The sequence below is a fragment of the Seriola dumerili genome, unplaced genomic scaffold (assembly GCF_002260705.1).
Source record: "Seriola dumerili isolate Sdu_G_001 unplaced genomic scaffold, Sdu_1.0 BDQW01000040.1, whole genome shotgun sequence".
NCBI lineage: Eukaryota > Metazoa > Chordata > Actinopteri > Carangiformes > Carangidae > Seriola > Seriola dumerili.
The window spans coordinates 3698340-3715350 of record NW_019174295.1 but is presented as its reverse complement, the minus strand read 5'-3'; the positions used below and the strand labels follow the sequence as shown (position 1 = coordinate 3715350).

General features: G+C 38.9%; 2 protein-coding genes across 3 annotated transcripts in view; one reads left to right on the top strand and one right to left on the bottom strand.

Moving 5' to 3' along the window:
• The window catches only part of LOC111217047 (coronin-6-like), a 28858-nt gene extending 23317 nt beyond the window's left edge, over positions 1-5541 (top strand). Inside the window, exons 4-11 of the mRNA XM_022738729.1 lie at positions 1696-1825; positions 1999-2177; positions 2550-2669; positions 2764-2868; positions 3013-3158; positions 3852-3909; positions 4331-4558; positions 5069-5541. Coding sequence (XP_022594450.1) covers positions 1696-1825; positions 1999-2177; positions 2550-2669; positions 2764-2868; positions 3013-3158; positions 3852-3909; positions 4331-4558; positions 5069-5191 — 1089 coding nt within the window. The 3' untranslated portion in view covers positions 5192-5541. The remainder of the gene's footprint in view (positions 1-1695; positions 1826-1998; positions 2178-2549; positions 2670-2763; positions 2869-3012; positions 3159-3851; positions 3910-4330; positions 4559-5068) is intronic.
• A 105-nt stretch (positions 5542-5646) lies between these two features.
• Positions 5647-16661, bottom strand: LOC111217046 (von Willebrand factor A domain-containing protein 7-like). Of its 2 annotated transcripts, none has more exons than XM_022738728.1 (16): positions 16618-16661; positions 14113-14299; positions 13744-14016; positions 13537-13630; positions 13240-13374; positions 11932-12118; positions 11661-11836; positions 11347-11459; positions 11125-11241; positions 10712-10918; positions 10493-10625; positions 9913-10062; positions 9098-9190; positions 8746-9017; positions 8298-8591; positions 5647-7952 (listed from the first exon to the last, which is right to left on the bottom strand). In XM_022738728.1, exons 2-16 carry the CDS (start codon positions 14290-14292, stop codon positions 7545-7547), a joined length of 2832 nt encoding a protein of 943 aa, XP_022594449.1. In that variant the 5' UTR covers positions 14293-14299; positions 16618-16661; the 3' UTR covers positions 5647-7544. The 2 variants fall into 2 exon arrangements, with proteins under 2 accessions (XP_022594449.1, XP_022594447.1); XM_022738726.1 differs by lacking the exon at positions 16618-16661 and adding an exon at positions 14936-14970.
• Positions 16662-17011: the final 350 nt, after the last annotated feature.

The window sequence follows — 17011 nt, the reverse complement described above, 5'->3', positions numbered from 1 at the left end:
TGACTTTTTATGCCATACTATACTATGACTTTTTATGCCATACTATACTATGACTTTTTTTATGACTTTTCATGACTTATTATACTATGAGGTTTTCATGACTTTTCATGCCATACTATACTATGACTTTTTTATGACTTTTTATGCCATACTATACTATGACTTTTTTCTGACTTTTCATGACTTACCATATTATGACTTTTTCATGACTTTTTATGCCATACTATACTATGACTTTTTTATGACTTTTTATGCCATACTATACTATGACTTTTTCTGACTTTTCATGACTTACTATACTATGACCTTTTTATGACTTTTTATGCCATACTATACTATGACTTTTTTGAGTTTTTATGCCATACTATACTATGACTTTTTTATGACTTTTTATGCCATACTATACTATGACTTTATTATGACTTTTTATGCCAATATGTACTATGACTTTTTTATTACTTTTTATGCCATACTATACCACTACTTTTTTATGACTTTTTATGCCATACTATACTATGACTTTTTGTGGGGTGTGGACGTCACCAAATGTGAGATCGCCAGGTAGGACACTAACTGTGCAATAAATTACCCAAGATTACAGCTTTACTGAATTGTTTCATGAAATGAGATTATATGTATTTGATGGGATTTAAAGTCTGCAGATGTTGTTTGTTACAACATGAGGTTTTCATGACTTTTCATGTCATAATATACTATGAGGTTTTCATGACTTTTCATGTCACACTATACTATGACTTTTTTTATGACTTTTCATGCCATACTATAATATGACTTTTTTATGACTTTTTATGCCATACTGTACTATGACTTTTTTATGACTTTTTATACCATACTGTACTATGTCTTTTTTATGACTTTGCATGCCTTACTATATCATGACTTTTTATGACATACTATACTATGACTTTTTTATGACTTTTTATACCATACTGTACTATGTCTTTTTTATGACTTTGCATGCCTTACTATATCATGACTTTTTATGACATACTATACTATGACTTTTTTATGACTTTTTATACCATACTGTACTATGTCTTTTTTATGACTTTGCATGCCTTACTATATCATGACTTTTTATGACATACTATACTATGACTTTTTTATGACTTTTTATACCATACTGTACTATGTCTTTTTTATGACTTTGCATGCCTTACTATATCATGACTTTTTATGACATACTATACTATGACTTTTTTATGACTTTTCATGCCGTACTATACTTTGACTTTTTTATGACTTTTCATGACTAAACATACTCTTACTTATTTATGACTTTTCATTCCTTACTATTCTATGATGTCTTTTATGACTTTTCTTGCCTTACTATATCATGACGTTTTTTTTCACTTTTCATACCTTTCCATACTATGACTTTTTATGACTTACTATAATGTGACTTTTTTATGACTTCTCATGCTTTGCTATACTATGGCCCAGATTTTATGGTGGCTTGGCACCAGATCTGGGCCAAATGTTTTCTGCGATCTGGGAAAGATGTGGGCCTACAGTTAACTGTCCTCTGTGATTTGATGTTTGTGCATAAATAAATACATTTTTTCAACTCAATTTTCTCTGACTGCTATCACATTTTTCCTAGTTCAGTGCCATTGTGTCATCCTTCTGGTCACTGTAATATTAGTTGTTTGTTCCTTCATCTCTCTCCTTTAGGTGTGGCAGATACCAGATCATTCACTGACTCGCCCCCTGTCTGACCCTGTTGTGGTCCTCGAGGGACACTCGAAACGCGTAGGCATTGTCAGCTGGCACCCCACCGCACGCAACATACTCCTCAGTGCGGGTAGGATATATACACAAAGACATACCCACACAACCTGTGTTTTCTTCTATTCTATGTTATCCTCTTTTTTAGATGTTATCTAACACTGACGTGAGAATAGACATCAACAGGATTTTTCTTACATTCAGATGTCCATCTTTTCTTTTTCTGACCCTTTTATCCCCCCACCCCAGGCAGTGATAACCTGGTTATCATCTGGAACGTGGGAACAGGTGAGCCCCTTATCTCCATGGACGACCACCCAGACCTCATCTACAGCATCAGCTGGAACAGAAATGGCAGCTTGTTTTGCACCACCTGTAAGGACCGACGTCTACGTGTCTGCGATCCCCGCAAGAGGGAGGTGGTTGCGGTGAGTGAGTAGAAAAAACACAATTCTAAAGCTCACTAACACATAATACCTTCTTCTGTTATAAATGTATTTCCCAAATGTTGAACTATTCCTTTAAAGCAGTGTTTTATATGTACAGTTGTTATGTGCCAATTCAATACTTGTTCTGACATTGTTCACAGTTCACACAGACAAATAGCTAATACATTGAAATCTGGCAGCAGAATAATTAACCATTAGATTGAGATAAATTAGTTTTTCAAAAAGAAGTTTAGTTTAGTAGAAAAAAACAGGACTTCAAGACACAGTGAGACATAAAATGTTGGAAATTAAATTAAAAAAATGGAGGACAGCAATGATTTTTATTTTTGTCTGTCCTCTGCTGATAAACAGGAACGTCTGGCTCCACATGAGGGGATCCGGCCAATGAGAGCCATCTTCACCAGAGACGGAAATATCTTCACCACAGGGTTCACAAGGATGAGCCAGAGAGAGCTCGGACTTTGGGACCCGGTAACAAACAATCAATAAGTTCAGAAATATACTGTATGTACACTTACAGTATATGCATGTACACAAAATGCAGGCTTTCTCAAAATTTCCTCAGACAAATTTCGAGGAGCCTATTGCACTGTTGGAGCTGGACACAAGCAATGGAGTGTTGTTACCATATTATGATGCAGACGCAAACATGGTCTATCTCTGTGGAAAGGTACAGGACATTTACATTAAATGTATTGCATAATATGTACAGATATGTGTGCAGATCCACTGCATTTCCAGCTTTAATAATAACGATGTCGCATTTGTTTCTGACATGTTTCATACATGTTTTCTGTGTTTGGTGCATGTGTAGGGGGACAGCAGTATCCGTTACTTTGAGATCACAGAGGAGCCGCCGTACGTCCACTACCTCAACACCTTCAGCAGTAAGGAGCCCCAGAGAGGGATGGGCTTCATGCCCAAGAGAGGTGTGGACGTCACCAAATGTGAGATCGCCAGGTAGGACACTGACTGTGCAATAAATTACCCAAGATTACAGCTTTACTGAATTGTTTCATGAAATGAGATTATATGTATTTGATGGGATTTAAAGTCTGCAGATGTTGCTTGTTACACTGATGTGCTGGTGTCTTAACTGACAATTCATTGAATAACATTATGAGACGTCACATGCAGCAAGCTTGATGGTGATATCAAAAGCCATTTGGGGTCCGTCTCTTGTTTTCGGTGTCTCATTGGTTCAATGGATTCGTCAGTATATCACCCTCCAGAATAAAGGTTAATGGCATTTACAAATATGCAGTAGTTATTGCACTGTCAATAACTGAAGACGTGATCCATTAATTGTCGAGTGAAGAGTTTGACTTTTTCTCTAATCATTACTTCATGAGATTTTCTGGAGGCTATTCTTCTTTGGAGAAACTTCAATTTCACAAAATTCAGGACTTAAAAGTATATTACTTCACCAAATTATCTTTTTCCACTATTTTATCCACTGCATTTATTTCCATATCTATTGAATTATCTGCCATTCAACTCTAAACATGATGCCAAAGTGCATTTGATCATCTGATACTTTACACGTAGAAACTTAAAGCATAAATTGATGCACAGATGTGTAACAAATCAACAGATGGATGTCTTCTCTCCTCTTTTCTCTGTTCTGTCTCCTCTTTTCTCTTTATCTCTTAGATTATTCAAGCTCCTTGACAAGAAGTGTGAGCCCATCACAATGACAGTGCCCAGAAAAGTAAGTCCTGCCAGTCTATTGAGCATACCTTACAAGCTTTTGATTTTTACAGTTGTGGAAGACAGCTGAGTGTATACTGTATTTAAGTAAATTTTTGTGGTCCTTGTACTTCAATGTATTTTACATTTACACTACTTCAGTCCCACTAGAGATCAGAAGGAAGTACTGTACATATCACTACATTACATTTCTTTTCCACTGCTATAGTTACTAGTTACCTTTCAAATGGACATTTTTCATACAATAACGATAATGACTTTCTAAATTTTGATATATTGTATATGAAAAAGCAATTGCACTTTGACCGCAACATGAAAGTACTCTTCATGTATAACTTTGCAAAAGAAAGCGCTGTAGAGTACATACCAAAACAAAAACCACAATCTGTCTACTTTTTTCACCTCACCAATTTCTCGCACAGTCGGACCTATTCCAGGACGACCTGTACCCGGACACAGCGGGGCCTGAGCCCGCCATGGAGCCTGACGAGTGGCTAGATGGTCGCGACGAGGATCCGATTCTAGTGTCTATGAGGGATGGCTACGTGCCCCCAAAGAGCCGAGAGCTCAAAGTGGCTAAGAAGAATGTGCTGGGCTCAAGACCCACCACCCGACGCAGCGTGTCCACTTTGGACACCAACAGTCTGCCGGTAAGTTCTTTAGCTTACCTGCTGCTACGTTATGCTCACATAATGTATGTGAACTACTGTTTGTTACACTACAAACACATAGCTACAGCAGAATATTACTCATCTATTCTAATCTGCTTTCACATTGCAGGCTACAAAAGTTGTGTCATTCTTCACGGCTGACACTGCTGATGTATTGTATATGCTTTAGGTTTATGTTGCACATGTTCCATTAAAAAAAGACTATAGTTTTGCAGCCTGCAATCTGAATGAACCATTAATCCTGAGAACATCTCTCTGTTTAACCCTTTTCTGATCATCTCTCTTCTATTTGTATCTGCCCACAACTTTTTTATTTTCCAAAGCTCCCTTTGTTTTGGTTTATTTTTTCTAGTTGCTCACTGTCCTTGACCTATTTTTCCTCTTTCTCTTTTTCTTTATCCTTAATTTTCCCCTTTCTTGTCACTGTCTTTTTTTCCTTTCTTCTTCTGTTTCCCTTTTCTACCTTCTCTCCTCTCTCCTCCTGTCCAGCCTCAGTTGCTTGAGAGGTTGCTGGAGGAGATTCAGAATCTGAAGGCCACAGTTTTGTCTCAGGAGAAGAGAATCTGTGACTTGGAGAATAAGCTTTCCCAGTACACCAATGGCACTGACTGATGTGCACGTAAACACACCTTCTGAAGAACTGATCTGAATTTCATAGAAACACGTTTCCCTTGCACTGACAAGGAACCACTCTTACATACTCTAACAGTGTTGTCCCTTTAAAGGTACCATTGTGTAAGGGCACGAATGTGGACAATGTAACCGCGTATTGACAACTAATTTGAACAAAATACAGCCATATCTGGTGTAATTGTTTTGTGGTTGATTCTACATAATCCACATTCCAGTTTTAACATAATGTACCTTTAATGCTATGGAAAAATACTTTAATATATTCACAAACATTTACAGTGATTTGAAAAGAGTGAGAAGAGTGCAGAAGTGGGGTGAGGGGGCTATAGGTTAGACATGTGCAAGTTGTGTTTAAGATGTGAAGCAAATCAACACTGCTGTCACTTTTTTCATAATAGTGTTTAAAAAGGAGAAAAGTAGCAAAAGTGGTATGCTTTTTTTTTTTTATTTTGGCAAATTGCGTCTTCAAGCTCCCCAAATTACATAGAAATAAATACACACATACAGTACATCACCATAAAATATACAAACCAGACAAACACGACTCTCAACACATGTATTTGCTTCACCCTCCCTATCAGATGATCACTGACCAGTTTATTTAAATAAGCCTCTGAAAACTTTTCAAAATGTAAATAGTGATAAAGGAAAACCAGAGAAAAATTGTTGAACATGTAGCAAAAATGTGAAAAGCAAAACGTTTTGTGTTCTGTAAAGGATTATACATTAGACACATTATGACAACAATTAAAAAAAGTGTTTTTTAAAAAAGAATGTCTGCCATTTCCATCTGTTTTTACAGCATTTCCCAGATCATTCCCTGATGAGAACTTATCACCTGTAATCTAGAGGTGCTGCACACCACTGAAAGATGAAAAGCTACACAGTGAGCAGGGGGTCTTTAACTATCCAAGTCTGTCTGTCTCCATGTGCAAGTGTGGAAACAGATGATGAGCTGTCTGGAGGTCTGGAGCAGTTTAGAGCTGGAGCAACTGTTTTTTCCTCTGAGTAGGATTTCTCTTTTCAAGTTTAGGATTTAGGTTGGCTTATTTAAATACAGAGGACATACTACATTTATAAAAGCAGTAACAAGCATCAGAATAGTTAATCACCCAGTGATACATGTACATGAAAATCACTTCATAATATAAAGCTGCATTAATCAATTTCGCCACTAGGGGGAAGACAAACTCCAAAACAAGACGAGACACCACACCCCAACATATTATCGTTTTATATATTTGATATTACAAACAGATTAACTAACAGCTGCCTAACTCAATTTATAATTTCCATATTCATGTTTTGGACTGTAACATGTGTGATGTCTGATCTGGGTTGGACTATATCTAGCCCTTTACACATCAGTCCGACATGGAATCATCTGACAAACGTTCAATACGTACTCTTCTTCTGGCTCTGTGTTGGTCTCTGCCACCTCTGTTTGGCTACCTTCACCAGCCCACCTCACTAACTTTGTGTTACTGTGCAAGTAGCCTACAGTAGAGCTCTCCACGGGCCTAGACTGAGAGCCAAACCCAGCCCATGCCTGCGCTTTTCAGACCCAACTGAACCTGTCTGATACTCTCAAATTTGAGACGCAAGGTGATGAGAAAGAAGTAAGCTTTCTCACAAATTAAATATAGCCAATCTGACAACGGCAACAGATTAACACAGAATATATCATACATAAAAAGATACATAATTGCATTACTACATTAATCTAGCCAAAAAGACACAGGTTTAGTGCCAGTGTACAAATTTCACACATACTATTACTAGCAAATAAATAATTATTAAACATTTTCTGCCTTACTGGTTAGCAGAACAATTTGCCTTTTCCCAGTATCAGCCAGATGAACATGGCTGTTAAACATCGTTTCCATCTGAACTTGACAACAGTCCAAATGGCTTGAATCAACTACAGAACTTTGCTCGGGCTCAAATACAATGCTCTTTAAGAGTGGGAGTTGTGTAGGGAAGTTTGAGGTTTCTGTCACAAGGTCATCATGTTTCCACAGTACAATGGCCTTCTGCAAATCATTGCGGATTTTTAAGAAGTTCCCCTTTGGCAAGTTCTTGATTTATTTCACTGACTGCTACCTCGTCAGGGTAATGCAACAAACATGCGTAATTTCAATGCATCCACACAGACAATCAGCAGAGTCAGAAAGAGAAAGAGAGTGACAGAATTCAAAATTTCTTCTTAAATTTGGCTAAACTTGAAAATAATCCAACCTGAACCTGAGCCTGAAGCTTTACAAAAAACTTTCTTGAAAACAAGTGTTAGCACCTGGTGCAAACTGTGTTGATAACAGCAGTGAGACTGGATTTACTGAACGCCCCCCTCAGTCAGTATATGGAGACCTAGTACCACCACGCTAAGGCAGAGAAAGAGTGATTGAGTGACTTTGGTGGATAAAGAAATAGCAGCTGGTGGATTTTCCCGCAGTGTGTAGAAACAGGAGCCTACATTACCCACCCGATCCACAACCTGCAGCTCCATATCAGGCGAACAGCAAGATGCACTGTAGGACACCAGCGTTACGTTCTCGTTGTCAGCGGCCAGGCTGGTGTTCATGGTCCCGTTGCCTTGTTTGAGGCTGACACGGTCGACGCCCGTCCCCTCAGCCCCATCACTCACCCGGGCAGAGAGCGCCCATGTCGATAAGCTGCAGTTTTCAGAGCAGTTGGACCGCAGGCTGAGCAGCTCACACACTGGCTGAGTGAAATCAGTCACCTATGAGGAGCAGAAAGAATAGATATAGTTTTACATCAGTGATTCAACCAGTGAACACAATGATGAAGGGATTTAATAAACTAGAATGACTATTCACTGCCGTAGGGTATAAAGTCTGCTAGTTTTACATCAGTCAAAAAACATGCACATGAAGGAAGTTAGAAGAAGTTCAGGTAAGGTTTTAATTTTTCAGGGAATCTTTTTGGAAAAGTTTCCTGGAAAGAATAATGTAAGTTGTTAGTAATTATAGGGAAAATGGTGAAGGTATTCGATTGGTCAGCTGAACGTGTAAAAATGTGAAATTTAATGTGAATGATAAATGTGCTTCTTCAGTGTGAGTATTACCGTGTTAACAACAGAGAAACGCAGCACGATATAGTTGGTGTCTGCGCCGCCCGGAGCCTCAGCCTCAATGGTCAGGGTGACATCCGTACCAGATGGGGTGTTAAGAGGTGCTGAGAGGGTCACTGTACCATTAGTACTGTTTCCACTTTCCAGGAATAAACTGGTTGGAGAGGTTGAGTCAAAACGTTGGCTGTTGGTGGCTCGGATGGTGAAATTTCCCTCCGTTCCACTGGTCATCACAGAGAAGGGCACAGAGAATGGTGTTCCTGGTACTAAGATGCTATTTGAATCAGCCTAAATACAGAGAGAATCAGACAAAAGTCCATGTTTGTATTGATTAATTTTTACATACACCTTTACATATTTTTATAAAGTGGACAGTTTTTGTTGCTACATATTGTCTACACATCTGTGTAACACAGCCATGGTCAGAGGGATGGGTACTCACGGTGATAGTCACATTGGAGGCTCTGAAGTTGATAGGCGACTGCCTTTGGAAGACTACGGATGCTCTGGGGGTACTGCTGACATTCTGCCCCTTCACCCGCACCACAAACGCCACTGATGGTATCCGCTCAAACTGAACCAAGAAGTTTCCACTCCCCTGTGGCAGCACAGCTCCTTTAATCTCCCCTGCCCCCGCCGATTCAATCAGAGCAACTTCAGTCAGCGTGGCAGAGTCACTCCCCGTTACAGACACCAACAAGCTACCGTTGACACCTTTAAAGAAAAGGAAAAATCATCATGTCTGCCTTGGTGATGTTAGCACATCATCAATTCATATTTTGATATTACTTTACCAGCTTTGGGACGTGTGTCGAGGACATCGAATCCTGTGATCAGGCCCTGCGCTGCCTCCAGGAAGTCAAACAGGAAGTCAATAGGACTCTGACCTGCAAATAAAAAGTCATGAGGAAAATTCAAAATTCAAAAAGGTGAACAAGCCATTCATTGTTTCCCCTCCTGCTCACTACTACTCACTAGCCTAGTGACACTAGACTAGTGTTCTTTTTTCCCCCATAACATTGCACAAGTGTGTTTACAGTTGTTTTTGTTTTGAGTCAACAGCAAGAAAAAGTGTGAAGCTGTAGTGGGAGTTGTAGCGAACGCTGTTAGACTTGAGCTAACAGGACTGCAAACAATGACTCAGCCATGTTTTTTTTCCTTGTACAATTACTCTCACTGTGCTCTCTACAAAGCTAGGACATGGTACTGGAGTTTTCTATGCGTATTCCAAATGAAATGGGTTACTGGCTGCTACTGATAAAAAATTTAGATACAGCGATTTATTTTTTTATCATTCATCAATAAAATACGCCGTGATTCTTGATCAGAGTAGAGCAGTCAAAGCCTTGTGCAAAGTGTTGGTACTGTTCAATTTCAAATTTCAGATGAAAAGATAAGGGAAGCGATTGCAATTGATCATGAGGAGGTGCGGGTGTCGGTGGGGGGTGCAGAGTGCTGGAGGATTTTCCTTCCTGCACAGGAGAAACATCCAAGCCAAAACAATGAAGATGTGGACTTTAAGGTAAGTGACGACTAAGAGTCACGTGGCTCTAACAAACACACAGGTATTCATTTTGTGATCAGTTTAAATCAATCACGGAGGCCTCACCCATGACCTTCAGAGTGTAGGGGTTAGTTGACATCATTCTCATTTCCCATTGTCCAACTTGTTTTTTTAGCTGCAGAGTCTTGAAGTTTCCCACTGACTGGGACGCAGTGATCAATGATCCTGTTGTGTCGCTGCTTTGCTGAGATTCACCTTCAAACAAAAACTAAATATAAGCACACTGGCAGGAAACAACAGAATTAATTATGTAACATACTGAAGATAATAATCATGATAATTAATATGAGCTGCTACTAGTAGCCTATTACTAAAACTGAATATATTTTCACATTATTTGGAAAAGAATATAACTACAAAGAAATGCTTGAATGAATGACAGGTAGCTATATCATCATCAGACTGTATTTCCCATAAACCCTGTTGATTCATGTAGCAAAAAAAAGTCTTTTTGAAGTTTTTTATCCCCAGTTTTTATTTGTAAAAATGCAAAAAATGATAAAATCTCTGATTAAATGAATAAAATTTAATTTCTGTCCAACAATCACAGGGATTCTTTTGCAATACATTGATTTTAGTTGAACTCTTTGTTCCATTGCAAACAAATTCAATAAAACTGAACTACCTGTGGGGCTGATGAGAGTGAAACTGATGGAGCGCCCAGTGATGTAAACTGTGAGTTTTGTTACCGTTTCATCTACTATAAAAGAGAAATTATCTGCCTTTCCTGGGCTCCTGGCTGCTTGCAGAAGCGTCACCTAGGAAATCACATCACACAGATGACACAGCTGAGATCTCTGAATTGAAAAAAATAACAGTAACAGTGAGATCTTTGTGTTATTACCATATCGGCGCTGGAGGACTCGGTTATGATGCTGGTGGCCACAGGGAGCTCACTCTTTGTGACTTCAATAGCCTGACCTCCAGACGCCTGAGCCAGGTCTCTGTACAGCTGGGCATCTGATGCTGATATCTCTCTGTGTTGTTGCTGGATGTTACCACTCCGTCTCCGACGATTGGTCACTGTTGAGTCAGTAATCATGAAGTTCACCTGGGAAGACAAAGGCGAATAACAACTAGCATAACCAAATCAGAAATAAAAAAAGATCTATAGTAACAGTTGATGTGAGAAACATACAAATAAAAGATTTTCATCAGCATTTAATCTGCTTCTTAGTTACTCAGTTACTCTAAAAATTGTAAGAAAATGAACAAATTTTAATCGCAGTTTCCCTATTTGTAAGTGTAAATACTCACCACTGTTTGGGTCCGCTCTATGAGTGCGATCACTGTGCTTCTCAGGTGTCTGTCTTTAGCAGGCGCATCAGTGAAGAGGAAGATCTCAGAATTTGAAGGACCACCAGATAAAGCCAGCTGTATGAGGAAGTATAGGATAGAGGGGATAGTTTTAGTTAAAACCGTTTATCAGCAGGTTTTTTTGGGGCAAATCTGGAAGTAGTCTCAAAGACATCACAGAACCTGAAGCCCAGACAGACTCAGTTCCTCCTCATCTTCTCCACCAGATGCTGACAGTGAATTAATAGCATTCATGAAGACTCTGGAGTCTGTAGTCTTTATCAGTGGCCCGAATTCTTAAAAAAAAGAAAAGAAAAAAGAAATGTGAGCTTCACCATCTCAGGATGATGCATGAAAATCTGATGAAAAGCTGATTTATTTTCATTGGGAACATTTCACAATTTGCAGGCAAGCAACAAGAGGATGCTTGTTTAAAAAACAAACAAACATCCTTTCACAAGTAAAGAGACGATAATGACAAAATTGTAGTATCCTACCTGGATCATTGAACGGTACAAGAATGTAAAGTGAGGGCTCATTATCTGTTCCCACTTCACTGTTGATGATAGAGGAAGTGACGGTCCTCACTGCCTCAATGTCATCACTCATGCTTTTTGTGGTGTCAATCACAAAACAAAGAGTTTTACTGGATCCTTTGGTGATACCCATCATCCTGAGGGATGAAGAGAGATGGATGAAAGAGCTTTAAAATAAAAACAACTTTTGAACAATTGTACAAAACTGAAAGATGCAGAATGGGTCTCATACTGGAGGAATGGTCTGTCACCAGCAGCCCCTCGAACGTCCTCCAGTAGCTCACTGGTTGCAGCTATCGCCACACTTGCTGCTTCAGTGTGGAGATGTCCATGATTGGAATCAAAAGTGTCTTTGTTGATCCCACCTGTAGGCTCAATCTTACTTGTTTGATCAATTCCTCCTCCGTGGCTGCACTTTCCTGTTCAACAAACAGCATGAAAGACAAATGACACATCTCTGGGTTTGAAAAATAATAGCAGACTTTTCTGAGGACTATTCTACTGGTGAAATCTTCACAACTGACTCAGTATAATAACTACACTCAAAAGCAACAACCACTGAAGGCAAGCTCAAGAATGATCCCTTATGTCTGGCAGAGATAGGAGTGGAAAATGTCTCAAGCAGAAAATACAACAGACGAAAGGTCTACTCAACAAGTGGCTGCAACAACAAGAGGAGGGGAAACAAAGTTTTAACAGAAAACTTTATAAAATTTTGGGATGTGAAGATAAGTTTTCTGATGCAACTGTGTGAATAATAGAAACAAAATGCACATATGTGTTTCAAGTGCATTGTACATTACATACTGTGGTGCACAACACACTTGAAACAGCTGCACACACAGTGCAGTATGTGTTATCTGAAACATTGCTAAAAGGACATATTGTGTACTTTCATGATACTAAAACATTATACTGTAATAAGTGTATTTGGTGTCTTTTTACAACATCTTTGTTGTTAATAACATCAGTGATATCAGTCTACAGTGGTAGAAGAAGTCAAATCTTACATAAAATTATTCCACTGTGTATTCAAACTCTGAAGGAGAAGTCAGCAGTATTATAGAAGTACTCAGTGTGCAGCAGAACAACTCCTGCCAGTGTGATAGTGTGTGATTGGTATATTATTATCTATGCATTACTGTGTAAGCCAGAATTTATGTTGTAGCTCATCACAAATTAAGCTAATTACTTTTTATAATGTTGGGTAGTTTAGCCTGTAACAGATCATCTAAAATTCATCAGGTATCAAGATGATACTTAATAAACTGAGTATATATTTAATTTGTCAAATGTTGATCTTTGAAGTAATTAGTAACTACAGCAGTCAGATTAATGTAGTGGATAAAAAAAAGTACAATATTTTCCCACTGAAATGTAGTGGTAGTATCATAAAGCATAAATGGAAATAGCCAAGTAAACAGTGACCTTGAACTGATACTTTCCATCACTGCTCAACTACCATGAAATACAAATCTTACCATAAAGTTTAAAACTCAGGTAAACCTATATGGCGTTTGTGGCTGAATGAATTATTTACCTCTCGGTTTGGTTGAGACTAAAGGCACAACACTGAAATACCCGGACGTGAGCACCCTCTGCTCTATGATATCCTCCAGAATGTTGTTCCTGCAGTCATCTCCATCACAGCTGCGACATGTTGCCCTGCTTACATCTGTGGGAAAGGTCATCAATAAGACATTTTAACTATGTTTTCTTTTGTCAAATAATCTCTCTACAATCACACCCCTGAAAACTGCATTCCTCATCAGTCTTGCTATTTGTTTTCTTAACTCAGCCAAACGCAGACAGATATCACAGCAGACCATTTCTTTACCTGCTATGTTACCAATGCTGGTGTCTGATCTGATCAGATTGGAGTTTGGGAGTTTGTTCCCCAGTTCCACCCAGTTACTGTGACTGTAGAAATCCTACGAGTTGATAAAAGAAGATGAATTATCAACATTTCTTTGAATCTAAATCAGTTTTTTTTTAAAGGCATTAATAATGCTTTATGCTTAATGCTAGAAATAGTGATAAATACCTGTAAAGGATGTAAAATCTCTCCCAGTTTCTCCCTCGCTGCCTCATAGTTTTCTTGCTTGTTGCTGGCTTTGACAGCTTGTAGCCCCTCTGTGATGATTCTCCTTCCTTGAACAAACATTTCGTCATCAAAGTGGAAGCTTGCATTAAAGGCGTGACGGAGGTCCACCCTTACATTCTGGAATATGATGGATATAATGGCTTGGCGGAAACTCTTGGATGATTTTGGTGCATTGCAGGCAAAAGCAACGGCCTCTGCAGTGAACGGCTGTGGCTAAAGACAAAAACAAAGTCGAATCACACCAGGCATTATTAAGAGAGATGTACTCATTTCTTGGTAATAAATAACTTCAAGGAAGTGAATTCTTACAGGAAATGAGAAGTCTGTCCCTTCAGCATTAGCCAGAGCACGGCACACTTGCACAGTGGAATTTAAAATTGCGCTCTCGGTGATTTCCAGGTGATCCAGAGCCTTTCCTGGCAATATCCCAAACCCGTGAGCTCCAGTGTGCAGGAGCAGGAGACACAACACAGACAACTCTGAAGGCATCCTGAACCTGAAGATGGAAACACAAATATTAAAATTAATCAAGAATTTCCTTCAGTGGTTCCTGATACAGACTCTATGACTCTGATCATAAAATCAATATATACAATCACAGGTCAGCATTTACTACTACACTTTAAAACCAGCCGTGTTGTAGGCCTCAAATTCTAAGTACAATAAAAAAAACACAACAAACCGAAATGATGCAGTGAAGCAAATTTATGTATTTTATATAACAAACTTAATTTCTGATTACACACGAGCTCTAGCTCTCAATCTTCTCTCTACATAAACAAAGTAACTAATTTTATTGAGCGCTCCCTTCACATTCAAATCTCAGATTAAAGCATGAGGACTTTAAAAAGAATCATTTCTGGCAAAGCATTTAAAACTGATCTTAACTTTATTTATTGTGTATGACAGCTGACTAAAGGTTTTCTAGAAATCCTCAAAACTCTTTCTTTGGTACCATTTTTCTTAAGGATTTTCTTTTTTGTCTTAAATCATCAACTTTTACAAAAGAAAACATGATTTCTTTGAGAGGATTTGTACTGTATCTGTTTATATGGTCTACATAATGAAAAATCTGATATTGCCTCTATTTTTCAGGCACTACCTATAATTACAAGTTAAAAGAGAACTGTACCTGAGGTCTTGATTCGGTCCTGTACACTACCTTCTATCATCATAACTTTTATCATCTGTGTAGGAGTGCTCCAGAGAAAGGGCAGGGTCATACAGGACTTGTTTAACCTGTTGGTTCAGTTTGACTGTTCAAGAAGACGCTAACAATATGATGGCACAAAAGCACTGGAGAAATTTCACTTAATGTTTAGGTTTTCAGAAGTCATTGTTTGACTTTGACTTTTCTGTTTAACCGCTGATACACCTTTACACATCTGAAAAAAGAAAACTGGGATCACTGCCTCATGGTCGTATGCTTCTACCAATATGGTCACACTCGCTCCTTCCTGAGCTACCACGAGTAATGGCCAGAAGTGTTTTTGCAGCACATTATGATGTCACAGTGAAGTTCACCTCAGACCTTTTGGATATAAAATGTCATCACTCATTTTATCCTAATAGACATTTTGTGTTAAATTGTGTCGTAATTAGTGTATGAATTCTTGAGTTACAGCCAATTACGTGTTTTGTGAGGTCACAGTGACCTTGACCTTTGACCTTTGACAACCAAAATTTGTGTCAAATTTAAAGAAATTCCCTGAAGGCGTTACTAGGAGATTGTGTTCAGAGAATGGGATGGACGGATGAACGGACAACCAGAAAACAGAACGCCTCCGGCTGTCAACAGCACAGAGGCATAAAAACCAAACACAGTGAAACTCAGACACAGTGAGAGTTAAACCTTTTGAATTTCACAATTCTCCACCAAATACAATTGATTTATTTGCAAATGTCTCTTTTCCAGTAAGGCTGGTCTCTGCTGCGTACACAGATGTAGCCTACTCTGCATTTCTGTGTGGGAGTGACCAATATGAAAGCTGCTGGCTATTGGCATTTCTTTTGGACGACATTTTCCTTCTTAAAGTAAAACACAGACACACACCAACACTAATCGAAGCAGACACTCTACAGATACAGATTAGGCAGTTAAAAATAACTCTGCTGCTCCTTTAAAGGTAATGTTGAGAGACGCAAACCACAGAGCTCTGCACAGTGTCTGTGTCTGTGTCAGTATCCACAACGTGAGTGAGAACACACCTGCAAGACAGTGACTGTTTCGCTTTCACTCCTCTCCTCTGTAACCACAGGTAGACCGACAGCATCTGATGCTTGTGATGCATACAGCAGAAACGTGACTGATAAAATTCTTTGTCACCACACTGGTGCAACAGGATACTATCTTATGATTCAACTTGCTTTGCTGAACAACCAAAAACAATTTCCAGTGTGTCAACATTTCAGTGATGTGAGACACCACCTGCAAAGATTTTGATGACAACTTGGACTGGAACATGAAACACCTTGGTTTTGCATGTAGGAACAAGTTATGTTAATTAGTTCATTTGAACAGTTTAAACACATTTATTTGGTTACTGAACAGTTCTGTTTCCAGTCTTTAAGTTTAGATAAGCTAACCAGCTGCTGGCTGTATTTAACAGATAGATATCAGAGTAATCAATCTTCCCATGTAATTTACCACAGCCAAAAGCATATTTACTAAAATGTCCAACAGCTCTTAGTTATAGATGGTTGCTGGATGTTGAAGCCACCACATCAACAGTGGATTGAAGAAGCTTTAGATTAAGTCTAACATAAGTGACAAAACACAAACCTTCCATTCTGTGTACACCAAACCATACTTACCAGTAGAGTCAAGTGGGAGACTGCTCCTCATCCGTCGGCATCACGTTACAGCGACCACACCTGTACAGAGTTACAGTACACCACGTCAGACTGTCCTCTCTGCTGTGAACATGATAACCTGACACAGTGACCCGGAAGGAAATGTGTATGTGTATCTGATCTATGGACAAGGGAAATTAACTGAACAATGAGTTTGAAACATCAAAGTGGTGGAATACAAATAGGTCTTTGTGTTCCTGCATGTCTGATGGGGGACGAGGATTATTTATGGTGATGTATGAGTCGGGGACGCTCATTCTTCCTCCACTAGATGAAGATGATGATCATTTTGTCCATGTTAGGTTCAGGAAGAAATCACTTCTGTTCTCTGCTGCTCCCATGTGGAACGGCAGAA